At 37.3% G+C, this 19,257-nt stretch overlaps 1 protein-coding gene, 1 long non-coding RNA gene and 1 pseudogene across 2 annotated transcripts; all 3 read right to left on the reverse strand.

Annotated features, from left to right (window-relative positions):
* Positions 1-2,125: 2,125 nt before the first annotated feature.
* On the reverse strand, positions 2,126-14,605 carry LOC107693566 (Fc receptor-like protein 5). Its single transcript, XM_016493012.1, has 9 exons — positions 14,575-14,605; positions 14,036-14,071; positions 13,035-13,253; positions 12,836-12,964; positions 12,522-12,692; positions 11,225-11,506; positions 10,754-10,996; positions 10,545-10,658; positions 2,126-2,594 (listed from the first exon to the last, which is right to left on the reverse strand). Exons 1-9 carry the CDS (start codon positions 14,603-14,605, stop codon positions 2,551-2,553), a joined length of 1,269 nt encoding a protein of 422 aa, XP_016348498.1. The 3' UTR covers positions 2,126-2,550.
* A 782-nt stretch (positions 14,606-15,387) lies between these two features.
* LOC107693572 (uncharacterized) lies at positions 15,388-16,121 on the reverse strand. Its single transcript, XR_001634771.1, has 3 exons — positions 15,859-16,121; positions 15,654-15,788; positions 15,388-15,475 (listed from the first exon to the last, which is right to left on the reverse strand). It is a non-coding gene; the product is annotated as an uncharacterized LOC107693572 (long non-coding RNA).
* A 123-nt stretch (positions 16,122-16,244) lies between these two features.
* Positions 16,245-19,257, reverse strand: part of LOC107693567 (uncharacterized) — a 35,725-nt pseudogene continuing 32,712 nt past the window's right edge.

The following is a 19,257-nucleotide window of genomic DNA, read 5'->3' on the forward strand; positions in this document are numbered from 1 at the left end:
TCGTTTTGAGGTACGATATCTATATCAGTAAGATCAAATCCATGCGGTATAATTAAATCTAGCGTATGATTAAAATGATGAGTGGGCCTGGTGACGTTTTGCTTGACTCCAAAAGAGTTTATTAGGTCAGTAAACGCAAGTCCTAATGCATCATTTGTATTATCAACGTGAATATTAAAATCTCCGACAATTAGCGCTTTATCAACAGTAACCAATAGGTCTGAGAGGAAATCTGCAAATTCTTTTAGGAAATCTGTATACGGCCCTGGTGGTCTATACACAGTAGCCAGAGCAAGAGATACGATAGATTTCTTTTGCATATCTGACAGTGTAACATTAAGCATTAGTATTTCGAATGAGTTAAACCTGTATCCTGTCTTCTGAGTAACATTGAGAATATCACTATATATTGTTGCAACACCGCCGCCACGACCAGTCTGACGGGGCTCATGCTTATAACAGTAGCTTGGTGAAGTAGACTCATTAGACCAATATAATCATTAGGTTTTAGCCAGGTTTCAGTCAAGCAGAGTACATCAAAACGATTATCTGTGATCATTTCATTTACAATAACTGCTTTGGGTGAGAGTGATCTAATGTTTAGGAGCCCAAACTTTAAAAATTGTTTTTGTTCATTTATTTTACATTTTTCTGGTTTAATCACGATCAGATTTTTTTCTAGATCCTGCATTAAATTTATATTTTGACCTCACTATTCGGGGAACAGACACCGTCTTTATAGATTGGACAGCACAAGTACTTCTATCATTTAGGCGGGTAGAACACAAGTCATCAGGGCAGTTATTTGAGATTTGACTTACTAGTCATGTGGTGCGTAGCGTCCTGGAGATGTTGTCCGACATGAGTTCCAGGACGCTACGCACCACATGACTAGTAAGTCATGTGGTGCGTTTAGCTGTGCATTTATTGAATGAGCACTGTGCAATGTCCGAACTGATTGCACTATATTTTATGTATAATAGTTTTCTATTTTTAACCGTTTTAAATTCATTTTAAACCTCTTAAATCAATTTTGTAATCATTTTCAAAGTTTTTAAATTCCTTGTTTTATTGTTGTGATTATTTTTTTTCTTTTCTTTTATGTAAAGCACTTTGAATTACCATTGTGTATGAAATGTGCTATATAAATAAACTTGCCTTGCCTTATATATGCACAAATAGGCGCAAATGCACAAATTAACTTGAACTGATATGTGCTAATGTCACATCTGAGAGTGACTGTCTCTCCTCTGAATACATGCTGATCAGGTTTAATGCTCACTTTGGGTTTTCTGAACAATGACAACAATTCATAATGAAAATAATGTGCTGCTTTTACTGTATGAACCCAGTAACTTGATTGTTAAACATAGGTGCTAAATCAGGTTTGAAATGTTGTTCTTTATAACTGGTTAGTCATTTATTGAAGACCTGTCAATATAATCATTGGGAATTTGGAAACATGAGTTGTGAAAGTTTTTCAACAAAAGAACTCATCTCTCACTGTTTTGATTTCACAGTGAATTGTAAGGCTGGAAGAACCTCAGACACTTTGACCTTCTGAGATACTGACAATGCAAACACAGTGTATTAACATACAGGCATCTGTTTCCACATCTCACTAAGAGAAGATCTGGGAAAGCTTCTTTCTCACCTATACATTTGTTCCTTTCCCCCACTTCCTTCCTAGACAAAATACTACTGGGCTATTAGTAAGCATGGTTCAGCATACTTCATAGTATTAGCCAAAACCTCTGTTTATTGTCTCAGATTTATTCAAGTTGTTATATAGTTAGATTAACTACAGGGAGCTAGATAAAAATACTGTTGAAGTATTGGCAAGCATTGGGCGGCATATTTCATAATACTAGCCATAACCTCTGATTATTGTTTGAGCTTTAACTAAATTGTTACATGGGTGACTGTAGGGGGCTAAACAGAACCACTATTTAAAGAATGGCAAGCATGAGGCGGCCAATTAAATAGTAGCCACAACCTCCAGCTAATGATCAGACTGTTGAGTTTGTGACCGTGAGGTCTGCGTAAAACGGCCGACGTGAGACACTCTGAGCGACAGATTCCTAATGAATGAGTAAAATATAAAGTAAACAGTTAACTAATCACATGCCAGAAGAACAATAATTAGAAATGGGCAAACAACCAATTTGCATCTCAATCTAAACTCGAGGTCATAATAAAATGGAGTCAGATTAGAATTTAATTTAAATTAAACTACTTTGCGCACCATTGGTGTATTTTCGACAAAGTAATTTGTGCGGCACCAAAAAGACCGAACGTGCAGGAAACCTTCAGCCACCATTGGATTCCTTCGTTGGGTGGACATTACAGGATGTAAGAAATATATCTGATATTTTTGATAGACTGATGTTTTTGGTGTTTCATGTCTCACCTCAGAATTGTCACATGAATAATTTAACTTGTTAAAAGGGTGCATTTATAATCATAATAAAATGTAACATTAATTTCTCAACTCTCCGGTGGTTTGTAACAGTTAGAATCAGTCAAATGTGAGAAATATATGAATCAAATTTACTCACCTTCAGTGTTTCCAGAGTGGATGTGTGAAATCAGCACTAAAAACACAAAGAGAAAAAAACTCATTACAGTGTGAACATTGAGCTGATCAACTGGATTTTACAGCATTTTATAATTTGTCTAGAGCTAAAGGCATCTGTAAAAGTGTGATCTAATTAAAATATTTAAGATTCAAAACTAAAAAAAAAAAAAAAGTTTTGAGTGAATTTTAAGGAACTTGACAATTTTCAGTAAAAAAAAAAAAATCTTACAAACAAAACAATAAAAATAAAATAAAAAGGAAAGATAATTATAAAGATGAACAAATATTAAGATATAGCGTTGATGACTGTACGAGTCCAGATAAACATTAAAACATCTGACTGGTATTTTATAGATTTGGTCATAGCAGAGAACTGTTTAGGGAACTTCAAGCCAACAGTCTGATCACAAGAATAAAGACAAACTGTTACAAACACCTTGATCTACAACACAACATCTCAATCAAACTCCTCTTTCACTCATACATCATGGACTAGAGCTGGATTTGAAACTCTGAGAGCAGCAAGAAAAGGAGGAACACTAAATAACTTGATAATTGACATAATATAATATCAATTAGCATCCACTGAAATACACAGAGAGAAAAGAATACTCACAGAGCACAAGAGGAAGTTGACTGAGCTCCATACTGACTGAATGATGACAGATGGTTAAAGACACAGAATGTATTAAAGCCTCAAGACTTCCTGAAATTTTGTCAAGACTCATTCTGTATCAAATTGAACAGTATTTATTTGCTATTTATGAAAAGTTCTATTCTGCTGTGTTTAATGAACAAGGGGAATATGGAACCATATTTTTGATGGCTTTTATTGTAATGGTGGTATTAGCTATATGTATAATTATGTATTTACATGAAAATAAATGATGTTTTATTAACAAAGTTTGGGAGGAGCATGTTCAGATAATTAACACGAGAAGAGCACATTAAGTAATCAACTCAATTAACAAGATAAGAGGTTTATATACACAGCAGACTTACCTCTGTTCTTTGAGTTTTCTAGCATTCACATGTAAGTGTGAACTCGTGAACGTGAACAACTGCTGCTGCTCTCTAACTGGTTAGTGCGGTGGAGCTGACAGAGAACAAACCAAACCACAACTATGAGCTCACATCTATCTATATCTACATTATCAGGCCTGTGACACTGATGGTGCTGATAAATTTGTACCTGTGAACACAGTTTAATATTCATACACAAAGGCATTAAAACAAATTTAACGTGATATGATTCCAGTTCCTCTTAATGAATCCACCTTCTTAACAATTTGAAAAATTTTTTTCAGATCTTTTAATATTAGTGCTTCCTGCAGAATGAGAAATTTTATTAAAACTAAACACATAAGAATATTTAATTGAGAAGTGTCAATATCACTGTTGCTCATACTTGGTTATTTTATATATATTTTTTAATTCTCTATCCTTATTGCAGTTTTCTCGATTGCTTAGACACTAAAACCCATTATATATGCCAAAAATCACTAACATAATAGCATTTTATAAAAAAAAATTCCCAGAACTATTAACATTATTCTTTTGTTTCACAACTCTATTCAACATTTGACAGCATGCGTTCCTGTTCAGTAGCATTTAAAAACCATCAATGTCACCCAAACCAGCGGTTTTTACCTTGTGAACACTAGTATGCAGCATTTTTACATGCCAGTCAGAACAACAGGATGTATAAAAATAATCATATGTGAATTCACTGGCTATGGATACAAAAAAAATGCAAGTTCAAGAATTGTTTAAAACTTGATAGTTCCCCTTCTAGGGAACTCACACTGCGTCCTCAAGAAGACACTTTGGGGACTGCCGCCAGCAGGACCGGTGTCTGAATCACGTGTGAAACAACTCCAATCCCATTGGCCCTCGTAGCCCGTGATGTCACAGGCGGGCTCCCGGAAGTATCAGAGGGCACCTGCCGAACACGTCACCAACTTTTGTTGTCTTTAGGAGCCGTTTGCCTGACAGTACATGTGAAGGTGCTATGGAGAAAACCAAGTCAAGTGAGCGTTTTAGAAAGTGTGTGCCTCTGTATCTGAGATTTCCGATACCAGAGGACACACACGATCTATGCCTTATGTGTCTTGGTGAGGAGCATGCGTGTTCGGTGCTCGAGGGCTCTGAATGCGCTCATTGTGATATATTTCCAATGAGAAAGCTCCGTTCAAGTTTGTCCCCCTTCTCGAGGGATGAGGGGCAAGCTTCTACGTCTCGTGGTTTGGGTCCCGCTGTTGCTGAGGCACAGCATAGACTCAGATCGTGGGGTTCACAGGTCGAGCTTGCAGAAAAGTTTGAGAAGGGTATGGACCTTTTGAAAGCTTCCGCTGTGAGCTCAGGCGCTTGGCGGGATCCAGACAATCTTTCTCTTCAGTCATCTGATCCCGCGGATAGCACTACATTGGGCTCATCTGGTGAAAGTGAGGACATGGATGTGGTTGGCGGCGGATCAGGCCATGCTCTCTGTGGAGGAGAAGTTTGCGAGCTATCTCTCCCACTGTAAGTCATCTTCTTTAAAGGGTCATGAACTGAGATATCAAAATTCCCTTGATCGTTTGACATATAAGAGGTCATTGCCTGTAATTATCAGAACTCAAAACTTTCTTGTTAGTCTAAAAACAGTTTCTATTGAAGCTAATCTGCCAAAATGACAGGTTGTGGAATGTGCCACTTTATGACGTAATAGTGTGGCTAAACCACACCTCCATAGAAGATCAACGCCAGCTTCTACATCACTGTCTGTTTAGCCCCACCCACCGATTCGCGCATAAAGTAGGTAAATGACGAGAGAGGCAAACGCAGGTCTACGCAAAAACCACACGATAAAGATGGCTCTGAAAACAACAAAATGCTGTGCAGTGCCAAATTGTGGAAAAACACATTCTTTGCATTGCCTTCCTTCTGATCCTAACATTAGGAAAGAGTGAAGAACTTTTATTTTGAATGAAGATCCAGACCGCGTCAGTAAGACCTTGTTCACTTAATTTTACCACGGATTCATTTACAAACAAGGCACAATTTGACGGAGGATTTTCAGAAAGATTGAAACTAAAAGAAACTTGCAGATATCATGAAGAAGGAGAAATCCTTTCTTCTTGATGCTCTGCTCTCGCTTTCCAGGCTTTTCGGCACTTCCGTCGAGGCGGTGGTCGAGAAGTTCAGGAAGGCAAAGAACTGAAAGGTTCTTCCTGTTCTTCCAGGTTCTTCCTGAAAGTCCGCTGCTTTCAGGAAGTTTATTCCCCGCCGTCCCAAGTCTTCCTCTAAAACCTCTGAGGGGCTGGTCCGTCTCGATCTGAGGATCATAGACAGGATCAGAAGAGCAGTGTGGCCACTCGTGCCCCTCCTCCCTCTAGGGCTCTGAGGCTGGACTAACGATGTTCTTATGTGTTCGCTGGCTAGCGAACCACTGACCGATGGTCCGGCCTCTCCCTTGTGATGTGGGCTTTGTTCAAGTACTCTCAGTGGTCGGGCTGTCCCTCTTATCAGGTTTTTTTTTTCAAATTGGCAGACCCCTGAGCCCCCTGAGCCATGCCTAGGGTGTCTCCTTCAGACAACCAAGTTGGTGACGTGTTCGGCAGGTGCCCTTTTATAATTCTGAGCACCTGCCTGTGATGTCACGGGCTTTGTGGGCCAGTGGGATTGGAGTTGTTTCACATGTGCTTCAGATCACCAGTCCTGCTGGCGGCAGTCCCCAAAGTCCCCAAATATTTAATAATTGACATTGACCTGACTGACTGCAGTAAGAGGTCATGGTTCTTTTGCTTTCACTGTGACAGTGAAAGAATGTTTTAAGAAAGCATCAGCTCCAGAATATTTTAAAAGGGACTGTTTCTTTATTTTAAAAAAGGAAACATGAACAGTTCAAAATACGAAAAACCTACAGGGCATTACAGCGATACAAGTCAGAAAACCTAGGAATGAAGAATATACATGAATATACAATATACATTTGTGAAGCAGGCAAACATCACAGAGGTTACGTAACATTGATATACTGAGTCTTATATTCTAAAGGACTTAACTGCTTTACAATAGGGGTGTGCGATATGTACCATTGCTATGCTGATGACACACAGCTCTACTTTTCATTGCATCCAATCGATCCCACAGTACCTACACAAATATCAGACTGCCTGAAGGACATTTTGGCATGGATGAAAAACCATGACCTACAACTCAAACTAGTGAAGACATAGCTTCTCGTCTTCTAGCCACTCCAGCAATACAGCACAACTTCACCATCCAGCTAGAATCATCAACAATAATCCCAACCAGATCAGCCAGAAATCTTGGGTTGATCTTTGATGACCAGCTGACCTTCAAAGACCACAATCTAAAAACAGGTTTGCATTGAACAACATCAGGAAGATCAGCCTCTTCCTAACTGAACATGCAGCACAGCTCCTAATCCAGACCCTTGTCATCTCTAGACTGGACTACTGCAATGCTCTTCTGGCTGGACTTCCAGCATGTGCAATCAAACCTCTTTAAAAGATCCAAAATGCAGCAGCACAACTGGTCTTTAATGCGTCTAAGAGAGCCCACGTTACCCCTCTCTTTGTCTGTCTTCACTGGCTATCGGTCCGTATCAAGTTTCAAGACACTGATGCTTGCGTACAAATCAGCAGCACTCGCTTGTTGTATTCCTTATTTATAAGTCACTTTGGATAAAATAATCTGCTACATGAATAAATGTAAATGTACCATCTATGATAATATTGTAAATATTGTTTTAACAATATGTGAGCTGACATTGTCGAGCATGTCACTCATTTTGGAAAAACCAAACAAAAACATGCCTTGTTGAGAGTCCATGCATTCACTGCATGATGAAGCATGAAGAGGGCAAATACCACCCTTAAAATTTCATTTCTGTCACTAAAGTGAATCAACCATCGCACAAAATATGAAGAATGAGCCAGCTGTTCATGACAGTCCCAAACTACACTCAGCAAAATATTGTCTAATTATTGTTATCAACAAAACCGCCCCCCCACCCCCCAAAGAGAGATATAACTTTTTTTTTATCAATATCACACACCCGTAATTATTATAGTAAAGCAGAAAAAAAAATGTAACTTTTACTTCTATGATAAACAAATACTGAAAAGCAACTGAAATAGCAGTAATGTAAGATAAGCTTTCCAAAACGTAATGAACAAACAGTTTAGTTCATTCAGTATGCTGTCAGGCCACAGAGAGGCATTTCATTTTTAAAAATTAGGTGTTGTACAGATTGACATCCATGTCTATTTTTAAAGTTAATCAAAATGTGAAAAATAAAATTAAAATGTGAAATATGAAATCAAAATGTACCTTATTTAATTTATTGGCTATTCCAAAGAAAAACAATGTATGTAACAGTGAATATTTACAATTCAGTTAATTCCTGATGGATAAAATCAAGTTCTGCCCTACATGTTTTCTCGTTGAATATCCTGAATATCAAAATTGTTGAGATGCTGGTTCATGTTGACTTTAACAGCAGTGAGATGCCAAAAGGAGTCACTCCCAAAACATGACACTTACAGTAAGTAAGAATGCTCAGCCCGAACATGTAAATGAGATGCTGAGAGATTCCAGGATGAAGCTGAAGATTTCTCACCATCACAGCAGATTAATATCAGATTGCAGTTTCTTCCTCTTCAACAGATGTAACTGTTAAATACACACAAAAACAACCAAACATTTATTTGAACAGGTGTTAGGACTGGGCAATATGGCCTAAATTTATATCATGATATATTTCTTAATTTCGGTTGATACGCAGGGCCGCATTAAGACCTCACTGGGCCCTGGGGCTATGACTTACTGCAGGGCCCCCCATCACAATAATGATATACTATTTATATATGATAAATAGGATTTTTATGCTATCAAAATTTTTTGATGCACTGAAATTTCATAATTCTTGTTACCAATTTCAATATCACAAACAAAATACTAGCTCAAGTAAAACCAAGCTTACTGAACAAGTAAACAGTCACAAATTATAATAGCACAAAGATACATACGACATCAACCTACTTGAAAAACTTAAAAAAATGAATAAGAAATATTATATTGTATAAAGTTAATGTACAAATAGACTGAATAGTCTTCACTGTATAAATTCAACATACATTAATTCTTACTTATTTTACAAAAGTGATTCAGTCAAGGACAGTGAGTGATTTTCTTTCTGATGTTTGATTTACATTATTGACACAAATGGCAACAGCAGCTATATTAGGCTGCTTTAGAGGAATAGTTCACCCAAAAATGAAAATTCTGTTGTTGTTCTAAACCTGTATGAGTTTCCCTCTGCTGTTGAACACAAAAGAATCTATAGCGCATGAGCACAGAGAGATTTGAGAGTGCACAGGACACAGTTTGAGTGAGAGGAGACATGTTTTAAGTGCACGCACTCTCTCCGGGCGAGAGCAGTGTGTATCTGAGCGCGCGAGTCCGGTTTTGTGCAAGAGCAAAGGAGATCCGCGCTCGCGCATTGTATTAATGTGCTTTTGCGCTACAATAATGCGCTCTCGACATTTGTCATTAAAATAACTCCATAATATAATGTTAACGTTACAGCTCCTGCAGTCAATGTTCAACTAACGTTGACGGTTGTGGTGCATATGAGAAAGGAGTTAACTTATAGTTTATTCAAGTACTAACTTTGTTAGAGACAAACAAGCCTTATCACACAAAACTACCATTATATTTTCCTTACATCACAGTGAAATAATAACTACATTAACTTTGCATTTGTCAAAAAGAGGCAACATACATATTGATTGCATGGTTTGGCTAGCTTTAGCTAACATGGGCACAAACACAGTTGTCTGTAAAGTAATAGCCTAATTGTCCATCCTGCCACTAACCATTAATTGAATGAAAAACACTTATTTTCGTTAAAATAACACATTTTCGAATGCTTACCTTGTCTAAAAGCGATTTCCTTGGGCCACGGACCGTCTTCACACTCGAAGCGATAATGGCGGATGGCAAAACGCTGGCTGGCGCGAACAAGGAGTTAGTTGATGTGACGTCATGTGGTCACATGACATGAAAACTTCTGGTTTAAAGTAAAAATACTACTCAAGTCAAATTGTTGCTTTTAATTTGTTCTAGGGGGTTCGTGATTTGCTTTAAGGCAGACTGAACAAAACAGGTTTAAACCAGAAACCATGATTTTCACTTAGTCCAATGTAAAAATGCACTTTAAATGAACAACACAGTAGTTTCACCTTTTTCAGTGTAAAATGAAAATGCCATCGAAACTTTTCTGAAGATAATCGGTTCCCTTCAAAGATACATTAATATAAAACATCCGTGCTGCGTTTTGATTCTGAAACGTGCAGTGCTCATGCTTATTCAACGAAGTCAAAGCCTTTTGGAAAATCTATTTGTGGCAGTCAATGTTGATACTGTAGCGGTCCGCCACAAATAAATCAATGTATGGGAAACACTGGTAATTTGATATATCAGAAATTGATATATTTCATAAATTGAAATATCAGAAATGTGTTTAAAAATCATATCACTGTTATAAAAAAAATATATATATATATATATATCGCGATATATTGATATTGAATTATTGTATGTATGTTTTTATCTCTATCTTTATTGTTTTTATGAAATACCTACCAAAATCTTTTAACTATTTAAACAAATTTGACTAGAAAAGACAAAACAAACAACCAAAAAAACAAACATGTCTTTCTCAGTAAGGAAACGTGTATTTGTCGAGTAAAAGATAAACAGGAGGAGTGAGAGATTCAATTAAACTGATTTGTATTACAGCAATTTTCACAATACATGTTGTTTCAAAGCAGCTTTAGTAAGCGCCTTACAAACCCAAAGGATGACAGCTACACAGTATTAATGATGATAATGACCAGTTTGGTGCTTAACTGAATATAATGCATATAATGTAATAAATCAGACCGACATTTACCTCTCATCCTGCAGCATTTGAAAATCAGCACGACAGTCACTAGCAGATATGGACAAACTGCCAGTACAGAACTGAGTGTGTGGAGGACAGAGATCTGAGATTCTGAACGAGACACTGAAAAACAGACACAGAAGCACTTTATCAAGCACTATATCTGAACGAGAGTATAAGAAGAAATAAATCAGCTCACAGTTTCTATTGACTCTCACCTCTGACTGAGATCCAGCTCTTGGGTGACTCTCCTCTCTCTGAGTGTTTGCAGTAGTAGAAACCCTCATGTGACTTTGAGACATTAAAGATGATCATCTCTGTAGTTTGACTCTGGATGAGTGATCCATCTTTATAGAAATCAGCTCTGAGGTTTGGTGGGGTTGAATGTTGATATAAACAGCGTAGAGTCAGAGTATCTCCTTCAGTCACAGGATGAACAGGACTCTCAAGAATCACATCAGCTACAGAAACAGAGGAAACATGAGCTGATTGCAAATATTATATTAACAATATGGTAACATCAAAATAATAATAATTTAAAAAAAGTATGTTTTCTGACAAAACTTGATTTTTAGTGCCACTTGCCCATTGAGTGTTTTTTGCCCACTGATGCATCCTGCACTTGTTTAATCAACCTGCTTTATCTATTGATTGTAAACTGCCAGTCAGACAAATGAACACAGACTCACGGTGTACAGTGATATTAACAGGATGATAGTTCTCTCCAGATTCAGACTGACACCAGTACACTCCTGTGTCTGATGTGATGGTGGAGCTGATTGTACATGTAGATCCTGTTTGTGAAGCCCACACCGATGATGAACAATCTTCCAGCCCCAAACTCTCTGTGTATCTTTTCACTCTCCATCTATCAGAGTTACTCTGGTCCTCACAGCTCAGAGAGAGAGAGACAGATGTGAAGTGTTGAGTTCTGCTAGGACTGATGATCAGAGAGACTGGAGGAGAAACACCTGAGAAGACAATTACAGCTACAATTTGAGAAATGTTTCACAATAAATTTATATTAAAGTGATCAGAGCACATATAGTTTTTATTAGGCATATTTAATTATTTTCCCTCAGATCCTTAGTAATTTTTGTTCCACAAATACTAATATTTATTTATTCATAAACATTTGCCACTCTCTCTCTGACTCTCAGAATTAAATGGGCCGTAACAAAGGAGTCAAAGTTTTGCTGGTACCTCATCAGTCCCTGCTGGTAGATGTCATAACTACACTTTCTGGCAGCAAAAAGCTTTTTTTCTGTATCGACAGCCATTCAAAAGTAGCAGTGAATTATGACAGAATCATTTTTAACATATTTGTAAATAACAATATATCATAGCTTTCTTGTACCTCATTGCTTATTACAAAACTGAAGTTTCGACTCTAAATTCTGATTGGATGAGTCACATTTTAAGTGCAAATAAACACCCATAACCACACATTCTGCTGTTTATTCATGTGGCAAACTGCTACATTGCATAGCAGGAGTAAACAGCCTACAGTAATAATGAACTTGCCAGAAGCTGAATGATGTTGATGATTAGACAGTAACATGAAATCATATAAAATAAAAAAGTAATATGTTAGTGAATAAAATTAATATTAAGAAATTAAATGTGTAAATGAGAATGACAAAGTAATATGAAAGAGATGAAGAAACAACATAAATGAAGTCAAGCACAGATGTATGTTTGCTGTCTTCAAGCTGCATATACAAAGATTGCTATTTAATAGCTCAAATGAGATCCTCAGATCCTTCATCCATTACCTGTGGAAAAATCAGTGTAATGCTCAGCTTATAGAGGCTGCTGCATTTGCTATATGCTATATTTTGGAATGGCGAGTTTTGATTTCTGAAACAGTATATAAAAATCAAGGAATTAGATTTCTCATGATACAGAGTAATCAGTTAGTGTCTCGTATAACACACTCTCACACATTCTTGTTTAAGTAGCTTAATTCATTCAGTTTGAACTCACCAGTGACCCATACTGGCTGTTTGTTGCTGTAGGTTGTATAATAACCTGGTTTTCCTCTCTCTGCTGTGCACACATAAACTCCTGTGTGTTTTAGAGCAGCAGAACTGAAAGTATAGTTTCCTCCAGCTCCCCTGCTGCTGTCTGAGAGGAGGTTATAACGATTGCTGTAGTCTGTAAACAGTAAAAATGTGCAGTTACCTTAAGAAGCTGTTTCCACAGAAGTCTTGTAAATTACCTCTGGTATAAAACGATTTAGATTGATTCAGTATTTTTTAATCTCAATAATATTTCTGACTTGAACTTTTATATCTTACCTGATGAAACCGCGTACCAGCTGAATGTCCAGCCTGTAGAGGAGCCGTAAACCTCACAGATCAGAGTCACTGGATCTCCTTCAGTCAACCACTTCTGTGGAGAAACACTTAAAACTGCCTGGGGTGTATCTGAAATAGAGAAATCACTCATTTAATAACATGTAAAGAGTGTGTGTATGAAGTCGATGATCAAACTCACCTACTGTCAGTGTAACTTCATCACCGATGTTTGATGTTCGTGATCCTCCTCTCTCTGCTCCATAACAGAAGTATTTACCTGCGTCAGACTCAGTAACAGGACTGAATGTGTGTTCCTGTAGTTCACTGAAAACACTGTTTGAACCGTCTTTATACCAGCTGTACCGCCAGCCAGTGACTCCTTCACCATCAATGTCACATCTGAGAGTGACTGTCTCTCCTCTCAATACATGTTGATCAGGTTTAATGCTCACTTTGGCTTTTGGTCTTTCTGTACACAACAACAATTCTCAATGAATGTGCTGCTTTTACTGTATGAACACAGTTACTTGATTGTAAAAGAAAAATCAGGTTAGACTGAAGTGTTGTTCTCTATTGCTGTCACAGTCACTGAATCAGCGTCTTAAGAATCATTATGAATCATTTTCATTCTGTTCTCAGAGCAGTTTATTATATTAGAAAAAATACTTGCCATATATTGTCACTGTTACTGGTTCACTGTAATCTGTGTAATGTCCTTCTCTTCGTGCTCTGCACCTGTACTCTCCTCCATCAGAGACTTTCACTGAATCGATTGTTTTAATTGCAGCTTCAGTAGATGCAGTGTTTGAGTTTTTACTCCAGAGAAACTCCCATCCATCCCATGACTGATCCACCTCACATCTGAGAGTAACTGAGTCGCCAGTGAATAATGAACTCTGTGGCTCAACAGACAGAGTTGGTGTGGGAATATCTGTCAATAAAAAGTCACTTGGAATTTGGAAACGAGTGGTGAACGATTTTCAGCAGAAGATCTTGTCCTCTCACTGTATAATAATTACTGTGCTTTGATTTAATTTTCATTTGTTGTCGGACATCAGTCTGTCACATGAATATTTCTTGTAAAAATTGTGCATTTATAATCATAATAAAATGTAACTCTCATTTCTCAGCTCTAAGTTGGTTTGTAAGTTACTGTAGAATCACTCATATGTGAGAAATATACGAATCAAATTCTCTCACCTTCAGTGTTTCCAGAGTGGATGTTTGAAATCAGCACTAAAACCACAAAGAGAAAAAACTCAGTACAGTGTGAACATTGAGCTGATCAACTGTGTATTTTATGTCATCTTATAATTTGTCTAGAGATAATGGCATCTGTATGAGTACAGATGATGGTGATCTGGATTGGATGTGTCCAGATAAACATTAAAACATCTGACTAATAGCAGAGGTATCTGAATATATAGACAGCAGCGATAATAACAAGTCTGATAAAAACAAACTAACAACTGAATCAACACCATTAAACAGTACAAAACTGAATGACTGAACAAACCCACAGATCTACAACACAACACAACAGAGTGCATTTCTCTTTCACAAACAGCACTAACTGCACACTTCCTCTCTCAAACTCATCTTTCACTCATATATCATGGAATAGAGCTGGATTTGAAACTCAGAGCAGCAAGAAAAGACATAAATAAGGAACACTAAAACACTTGATCATTTACATAATATAATAGCAATTATCTATATACAGTAAAAATAATACTCACAGAGCACAAGAGGAAGTTGACTGAGCTCCATACTGACTGAATGATGACAGACGGTTGAAGACACAGAAAGTGTTAAAGCATCAAGACTTCCTGAAAACTTTCAGTCATCATGACAGACTAAAGACATTCAAATGTACCTTCATGTGTTACAGAAATTATTTTGATAATGTTGATAATCTTGTAACAAGTTTTCTGAAAATGTCATACTGACTAACATGCAAGTTTTCTACAGGAATTTTGTCATGACTCATTCAGTATTAAACTGAACATTTGTTTACCATTATGAAAAGTTATTTTCTGGTGTGTTTAATGAACAAGGGAAATTAAACAATATTTTGATTGCTTTTATTGTAATTGCAGTATTGTATTTATACATTTATTGAAATAAAGTGAACAACCGCTGCTCCTTCCTCAATGGTTTGTGCCACTGAAATGAAATACAACAAACCAAACCACAACCTCACATCTGCCTATTTCTATTCTATCAGGCCTCTGACACTGATGGTGTTGAGTTTGACAAAGATATATTTATACATATGAACATAACAAATTTAGCGATTATGATTCCAGTTCCTCTTGATGAATGTATCTTCTTAATCTGAAAAATGATTTTTTTTCAGTTGTTTTACTGAAGAAATTCTTATTTTCAGCTCCGATAAGTCTGTTTAGTTGTGTACAAAGGTCAGAATCTTTTATTGTCATTTAAACAGTTTACACATGGTTGTAAACTAAGCAGTGAAAATTAACTGTGAGTTGCTGATGGTTGAGTTATAGACTGGTTTTCCTCTCTCTGCTGTGCACACATAAACTCCTGTGTGTTTTAGAGCAGCAGAACTGAAAGTATAGTTTCCTCCAGCTCCCCTGCTGCTGTCTGAGAGGAGGTTATAACGATTGCTGTAGTCTGTAAACAGTAAAAATGTGCAGTTACCTTAAGAAGCTGTTTCCACAGAAGTCTTGTAAATTACCTCTGGTATAAAACGATTTAGATTGATTCCGTATTTTTTAATCTCAATAATATTTCTTACTTGAACAATAATAGTTAATTCAGATGTTAAGGCATGAAGCACATTATATCTTACCTGATGAAGCAGTTAGAGTGTACCAGCTGAATGTCCAGCCTGTAGAGGAGCCGTAAACCTCACAGATCAGAGTCACTGGATCTCCTTCAGTCAACCACTTCTGTGGAGAAACACTTAAAACTGCCTGGGGTGTATCTGAAATAGAGAAATCACTCATTTAATAACATGTAAAGAGTGTGTGTATGAAGTCGATGATCAAACTCACCTACTGTCAGTGTAACTTCATCACCGATGTTTGATGTTCGTGATCCTCCTCTCTCTGCTCCATAACAGAAGTATTTACCTGCGTCAGACTCAGTAACAGGACTGAATGTGTGTTCCTGTAGTTCACTGAAAACACTGTTTGAACCGTCTTTATACCAGCTGTACCGCCAGCCAGTGACTCCTTCACCATCAATGTCACATCTGAGAGTGACTGTGTCTCCTCTGAACACATGTTGATCAGGTTTAATGCTCACTTTGGCTTTTGGTCTTTCTGTACACAACAACAATTCTCAATGAATGTGCTGCTTTTACTGTATGAACACAGTTACTTGATTGTAAAAGAAAAATCAGGTTAGACTGAAGTGTTGTTCTCTATTGCTGTCACAGTCACTGAATCAGCGTCTTAAGAATCATTATGAATCATTTTCATTCTGTTCTCAGAGCAGTTTATTATATTAGAAAAAATACTTGCCATATATTGTCACTGTTACTGGTTCACTGTAATCTGTGTAATGTCCTTCTCTTCGTGCTCTGCACCTGTACTCTCCTCCATCAGAGACTTTCACTGAATCGATTGTTTTAATTGCAGCTTCAGTAGATGCAGTGTTTGAGTTTTTACTCCAGAGAAACTCCCATCCATCCCATGACTGATCCACCTCACATCTGAGAGTAACTGAGTCGCCAGTGAATAATGAACTCTGTGGCTCAACAGACAGAGTTGGTTTGGGAATATCTGTAAATAAAAAGTCACTTGGAATTTGGAAACGAATGGTGAACGATTTTCAGCAGAGGATCTTGTCCTCTCACTGTATAAATAATTACTGTGCTTTGATTTAATTTTCATTTGTTGTCGGACATCAGTCTGTCACATGAATATTTCTTATAAAAATTGTGCATTTATAATCATAATAAAATGTAACTCTCATTTCTCAGCTCTAAGTTGGTTTGTAAGTTACAGTAGAATCACTCATATGTGAGAAATATACGAATCAAATTCTCTCACCTTCAGTGTTTCCAGAGTGGATGTTTGAAATCAGCACTAAAACCACAAAGAGAAAAAACTCAGTACAGTGTGAACATTGAGCTGATCAACTGTGTATTTTATGTCATCTTATAATTTGTCTAGAGATAATGGCATCTGTATGAGTACAGATGATGGTGATCTGGATTGGATGTGTCCAGATAAACATTAAAACATCTGACTAATAGCAGAGGTATCTGAATATATAGACAGCAGCGATAATAACAAGTCTGATAAAAACAAACTAACAACTGAATCAACACCATTAAACAGTACAAAACTGAATGACTGAACAAACCCACAGATCTACAACACAACACAACACAACACAACACAACACAACACAACACAACACAACACAACACAACACAACACAACACAACACAACACAACACAACACAACACAACACAACACAACACAACACAACACAACACAACACAACACAACACAACACAACACAACACAACACAACACAACACAACACAACACAACACAACACAACACAACACAACACAACAGAGTGCATTTCTCTTTCACAAACAGCACTAACTGCACACTTCCTCTCTCAAACTCATCTTTCACTCATATATCATGGAATAGAGCTGGATTTGAAACTCAGAGCAGCAAGAAAAGACATAAATAAGGAACACTAAAACACTTGATCATTTACATAATATAATAGCAATTATCTATATACAGTAAAAATAATACTCACAGAGCACAAGAGGAAGTTGACTGAGCTCCATACTGACTGAATGATGACAGACGGTTGAAGACACAGAAAGTGTTAAAGCATCAAGACTTCCTGAAAACTTTCAGTCATCATGACAGACTAAAGACATTCAAATGTACCTTCATGTGTTACAGAAATTATTTTGATAATGTTGATAATCTTGTAACAAGTTTTCTGAAAATGTCATACTGACTAACATGCAAGTTTTCTACAGGAATTTTGTCATGACTCATTCAGTATTAAACTGAACATTTGTTTACCATTATGAAAAGTTATTTTCTGGTGTGTTTAATGAACAAGGGAAATTAAACAATATTTTGATTGCTTTTATTGTAATTGCAGTATTGTATTTATACATTTATTGAAATAAAGTGAACAACCGCTGCTCCTTCCTCAATGGTTAGTGCCACTGAAATAAAATACAACAAACCAAACCACAACTAGACCTCACATCTGCCTATTTCTATTCTATCAGGCCTCTGACACTGATGGTGTTGAGTTTGACAAAGATATATTTATACATATGAACATAACAAATTTAGCGATTATGATTCCAGTTCCTCTTGATGAATGTATCTTCTTAATCTGAAAAATGATTTTTTTTCAGTTGTTTTACTGAAGAAATTCTTATTTTCAGCTCCGATAAGTCTGTTTAGTTGTGTACAAAGGTCAGAATCTTTTATTGTCATTTAAACAGTTTACACATGGTTGTAAACTAAGCAGTGAAATTTGTGAGATACTGTAAACTCTGAACAACAACAAAAGCACAGCAATGCCAAACACAAAAGTACAATATAAAACAACAACAATGCATGTGCAACATGGTATCTTTCTTGTTTAAGTATTTGATATCTGTTGAAGGAACTATTCCATTTACCGTGTATTTACAAACACTTTTAATGTGTTTGTAGAGAGTTGTGTAGTAATGTAACACATTACTACACATAATGAATAACATTCATTATTTTATAAAATACCATGCGTATCTTAAAGGGGTCATATGATGCTATTTAAATTTTTCCTTTCTCTTTGAAGTGTTACAAGCTCTTGGTGCATAAAGAAGATCTGTAAAGTTGCAAAGACTAAAGTCTCAAATCCAAAGAGATATTCTTTATAAAAGTTAAGAGTTAACCACACCTACCTAAAACGGCTCGTTCTAACACGCCCCCACATGTCTACGTCACGATGTGGGAAGATTTGCATAACGCCGCCCAAATGTTCACGCAAAGAAAGAAGGCGTAACTTTTATTCTCGCTGTAGTATTGTTGTTGCCGCCGCCGCCATGTCGTGAAGGCGCTGTGTGTTTCGTTGTGAAAGCGAAACTACTTTGTTTGGCCTTCCAAAAGAGGACGATATCCGCTTCGTCATGCCTGGAGCTGATCCGTGCTGGTCGCTGAGGAAATACATCAACTTCGCGCTGTGGATCGCCGGATCGGCTTTCACCGTGGACGAAGCGGAGTCCAGCCCGGGGTCGTCACATGTGGGTGAGGCATGCCCGCCGGCCGCGCCGTTCTCAAGCCTGCCCGCCTCCGCTCACTCGAGCCCGCCCGCCGCCGCTCACTCAAGCCGGCCTCCGCTCACTCTAGGCTGCCGGCCACTGCTCACTCTAGCCCGTCGTGTGTGATGCTGTGTTTCGTTGTGAAAG

Source organism: Sinocyclocheilus anshuiensis, unplaced genomic scaffold (genome assembly GCF_001515605.1).
Source record: "Sinocyclocheilus anshuiensis isolate Anshui unplaced genomic scaffold, SAMN03320099.WGS_v1.1 scaffold1682, whole genome shotgun sequence".
Classification (NCBI taxonomy): Eukaryota; Metazoa; Chordata; class Actinopteri; order Cypriniformes; family Cyprinidae; genus Sinocyclocheilus; species Sinocyclocheilus anshuiensis.

Coding starts and splice junctions, on each gene's coding strand:
- LOC107693566 (XM_016493012.1), bottom strand. CDS start 14,605: ATGGAGCTCAGTCAACTTCCTCTTGTGCTCT. Junction 11,507..12,521: donor ACAGCCAGTATGGGTCACTG/GTGAGTTCAAAC, acceptor TTGTCTTCTCAG/GTGTTTCTCCTCCAGTCTCT. Junction 10,997..11,224: donor TGTTAATATCACTGTACACC/GTGAGTCTGTGT, acceptor CTGTTTCTGTAG/CTGATGTGATTCTTGAGAGT.